Source organism: Microtus ochrogaster, chromosome 7 (genome assembly GCF_000317375.1).
Source record: "Microtus ochrogaster isolate Prairie Vole_2 chromosome 7, MicOch1.0, whole genome shotgun sequence".
NCBI lineage: Eukaryota > Metazoa > Chordata > Mammalia > Rodentia > Cricetidae > Microtus > Microtus ochrogaster.
The window spans coordinates 60,424,545-60,429,007 of NC_022014.1; the positions used below are offsets into that span (position 1 = coordinate 60,424,545).

A 4,463-nucleotide genomic window follows, 5' to 3' on the forward strand; every position below is an offset into this window, starting at 1 on the left:
TTTTTAGTTTTTCAAGATAGGTTTTCTCTGTAGCTTTGGAGCCTGTCCTGGAACTAGCTCTGTAGATCAGGCTGGCCTCCAACTCACAGAGATCGCCTGCCTCTGTCTCCCAAGTACTGGAATTAAAGGCGTGTGTCACCACCACCCAGCCATGATGTTTTTATGTGTCTTTTTCTCAGTCATGAACTGATCCTAAACAGTGGAATTATTGAAGGAGACAGAAGAGATCTTTAGTCAAGTTTGGGTCTAAATTTGTCACGCTTTATGTAACATTAGTGCCATACAGGAACACTACTGAATTCTAAGAAGAGATTTTTAGAGGACTTCCATCTTATATATAAACACATTTTTATTTCCTTTTTGAAATGTTGGGTGCTTTTTGTTCAAGTTGTAGAAACATAGATATTTCTAAATTTAGAAGTTTTTGTCTAGGAAACAATTGATTTAAGTGAGGTAATTTCAGGCAGAGATGATCTTTCAGAGAGCTCTGGCCTTCCTGCCTGTGTTCATGAAGAGGAAACTGCTGTGCTGCAAGCATTCTCACTCTTGTTGGCCATGGTAGGCCACAGGCATGGCAGCCAAGCAGAGTAACATGATACCTGGTCTGCTTGAAATAGTCTCTCTGTTAGGATTTCCATTTCACTTTCCTAGGTCAGAGAAGCTTTTAGTATAGAGGATTTCTTGAGAGTCTGAGCCAAGCAATTATAACAATGATGAGAGCAGTTGTCATTGCCATCCCATCTGTGTTACCCTGGAGAGATCATGTGTGTATAGGCAAGCTTTCTGCCTCTGTGAAGGTGATCTAAGGTAGAATTGACTCAATCAAAAGCACTAATTAAAATAATGACCCGTTTGAATTTTGCCTGCTGTGAATGAGCATTAAATAAATGACTGTTACTCATGAAAGGTTAGAATACCTACTCTTTGTGTCGAGAAGTCTTAGCCTCTGTTCTTTGATCCAGTCTATTAAACTACGTAACCATGCAGTTTTCACTTGAAAAAAAAATCATTTTTATGGTAATCTGTGTGTACATCCATATGGAGGGGAAACGATTCAGAAGTATAAATTGCTTTGACATATTAGGGAATAAGCATCAGTTTCAAGTCCTCATTTCCTTCTAGCCTCCAGTGATCCATTTTTCCTAACATCCTGAAGATTTAGAGAACCAGGTTTTGGGTACTAGGGATTTAGTAGTGATTCTACCTCTTGTTACTGTTGACTGATATCAACATGGTAGTTGAGTAAAATGTTGTCTCTCTATGTGTCTATTTGTATTTTGCTAATCAACAACATTATATCAGTTTGTGTTGAGAAATATACTCAGTTTGAGTAATTTATTTCTTATAATAATTTAGGTACCATGGACAGGATACCAGGGTAGGTTTGCAGTTGATCCTCGGATTATTACACACCCAGCAGCGATGGCCTACAATATGAACCTGTTACATACGCATGGACGTGGGTCACCGATCCCTTATGGCCTTGGACATCACCCACCTGTCAACATAGGGCAGCCGCAGAATCAGCATGTAGAGAAGGATCAACAAGAGCAAAGTCGAAACGGTGGGTGGAATCCCATTAGAAGTCTTGTGTCAACTCTCATAGTGGGTCCTTGAGTTAGCCATGAGATTTATTCTTTATCAGTGCTCCATGTGTGCCTTGAAGCCCCAGGATGCTCAGGGTATGCTGGTCAGGCGTGCTGCCTGTATCCTTGCTGGCTTTCTGCCTGTCTTTTCTGTCACTCTCTAAAGAGAGAAATTAGTCTCTGAAGACAATTATTTGTCTATCTTTTGTATTGTTCTTATTTTTTGAGACCAAGTCTCAGCTAGGATGGCTTTTGATTGCTTAAACAGCTAGGGGGTGACCTTGAACTCCTAATGTTTCTGCCTTACTTCCCCTAAGAGCTGGGATGACAGGTTTATCTCCTATGCCATGCTTGTCTAGGTTTTCTTTATATTCTGTCAGTTCTCAGTAAATTCTAGGGTCTGTTACTAGGAGATAAACATTCAAGAGTGTGTTCTCTGGTGACTCATTTAGTGTCACAGCATGGCTGTTCTTGGTGATGTTCTTGGCTCTGAGGTCTACTTTGGTCAATGTCTGTGCAGCTCTTGGGCTTTCTTTTGACTAAAGAGAGCAGTGCACATTGTTTTCGGTCTTTTGCTTTTAATCTGTTTGTATCTTTAAGGCACATTTCTGAGGTTGGAGCTGCAGTGCAGTGGTTGGTGCATATTTCTTTACATTTACCTGCAGCACCACCTGAAAGGAGCAGCAAAGCGTGCTGCTCTTAGATAGTTCATAATTAGTACTCTTCTCTCTGCCCTGCCAGGCCTGGAACGCTCTATATAGACCAGGCTAGCCTCAGATTCAGAAACCTGCCTGCCTCTTCCTCCTGAGTGCTAGGTTGAAAGGTTTAAGCCTCTACACTGAAATGGATTTCTTTTTAATCTTTTTAATCTTGGGTTCTGTGAGCTTGATGTTTGTAGGATATACTTATAATTCCATTTGATAGCTTTTGTTGGCTTATTAGTTAATAGTGTTTTAGTTGCAGTGGGGCTAAGTATCTTTTATCTCTGAAGCATACCTTTCTACTTAAATTCCACACCTCATGCACAGTAAAAGGACTGATGGAAGTTCAGAACCTCCTCTCTGGGCATGATGGCTTTGCACTTCACTCACTCACTTTCTTTTCTCTCCCTCTCTCCCTCTCTCCCTCTCTCCCTCTCTCCCTCTCTCCCTCTCTCCCTCTCTCCCTCTCTCCCTCTCTCCCTCTCTCCCTCTCTCCCTCTCTCCCTCTCTCCCTCTCTCCCTCTCTCCCTCCCTTTCTCTGAGACAGGGTTTCTCTGTATCACTCTGGCTTGGAACTTGCTCTGTAGACCAAGTTAGGCTCAAACTCACAAAGATCCACTCCTGAGTGCTGGGATTAAAGGTGCACACCACCATGGCCCGGCACATGTTATTTTTATGTAGGTTTATTTGAAAATATTTCTGGTGGTTTTTGTTTAAACAGGCAAGTGTCATTTTAAACAGTTTTAAAAAGTAAGAGAGTTAAGGTGGCTTAGGGTGCAGCTCAGTGCTTGCCTGGCAGTCTCAAGGTCCTGGCTTTGATCCTAGCACAGAAGGGAGTGTGTGGGGGCCATCATTAGCCTTATTTTTCACATATATGTAATGTACTGTGCTTTCTCTCCAATCTAAAGTTTTTTATTTCATGCTGGTCTTAGTAGTTTCATTATAATATACCTTTGGGAAGGTTTTCGTTTGCTTTTTTGGTGTGTGCGCATTCTGGGTTCTTTTTATATAGTTCTTACAATGTTTGGAGAGTTTCAAACTTGATGACGGCAGATATTTTTTCTGATTCCCTGTCCTCTTCTCTTGTGGTCCCATTTGCCCATGCATTCAGATACTTAACGTTCTCCAAAGCTCATGACTATCCCTGTATTGGTTCCTTTCAGGATTTTTTGGTTTTGGTAGTTTTGTTGCTGTACTATTTAGCTTGCCTCATTTTTCTTATGTACTGTCTAGTCTTCTCGCCGTCCACTGGTGTTTAGCCTTGATATTACAGTTCTCCTGTCTCCTTTTGCAGTGGTTAGTCAGTGTTGATAGGACAGTTCATTTTCAGAGTTCTAGTGCTGTTGCTAGGGCATTTCTCGAAAAATATCCAACTTGGGCTGAATTCTTTCTGAATAAAGCGCTTCACACTTGTGAAGATAGGCTTCTCTACTCTAAGGTATTGGAAAACCTTACTTTGCTTCCTCTGCAATCCCTCACTTACTTCTGCTCAAAATCTTTGCACTAGAACTCCCGTCGGTGTGACAGAACAGCTGGAGCTAACAACTTATAGTAGAGATGTGTTTTGGTTCCAGTTTTGATGGATTCAGTCCACTCTTGCTTTGTCCCATTGCTGTGGGCCTGTGTGACAGAGGAGTTGTGTTCGGTTCATGGGAATAGGGAAACAGAAGCCAAAGAGAAAGGGGCTAGAGCCCCAGTGCCTGCTGCTGTCGTTTACTCTCCACATCCTAAGGTTTACTTTTCCCTGTAGCACACACTGAGAACAAGCCACTTTACATGTGGGCTTTCAGGAAGCTTTTAGATCTAAGCCTAACAGTCAACTTAAATTCCTTCAGGAAGTTGAATTGATACATCATTTAGATTTTTACTTAATTGCATTTGCAAATGAACAAAGTGTTGAGCCTTTGTAAACAGGCAGGAATACCAAGACCTTTTATGTGTCTAGTTTTTTGTTTTTTTGTTTTTTTTTTCTTTAAAGAAAGACTGTAAATCTTGGAGAGTGGACCATTTTCTTTTTTATTTGCTGTTTTTAGGTTGTTTCTCCTTTGTGAAGCTTTTGCCCTGCCATTTTTCATGTATAACTTTTTCTTTTTCATAGAAAAGCTGCAGTTATGACAGTAGAGGACTAGCATGCACACGGCAGCATATAAGGACAGTAGAGGACTAGCATGCACAC

At 41.2% G+C, this 4,463-nt stretch overlaps 1 protein-coding gene across 7 annotated transcripts in view; it reads left to right on the forward strand.

Moving 5' to 3' along the window:
- Helz (helicase with zinc finger) overlaps positions 1–4,463 on the forward strand; it is a 147,389-nt gene that overhangs the window by 112,927 nt on the left and 29,999 nt on the right. For all 7 annotated transcript variants that reach the window (XM_026780158.1, XM_005350436.3, XM_013347521.2 and 4 more), the window contains one exon: positions 1,357–1,564. In XM_026780158.1, coding sequence (XP_026635959.1) covers positions 1,357–1,564 — 208 coding nt within the window. The remainder of the gene's footprint in view (positions 1–1,356; positions 1,565–4,463) is intronic.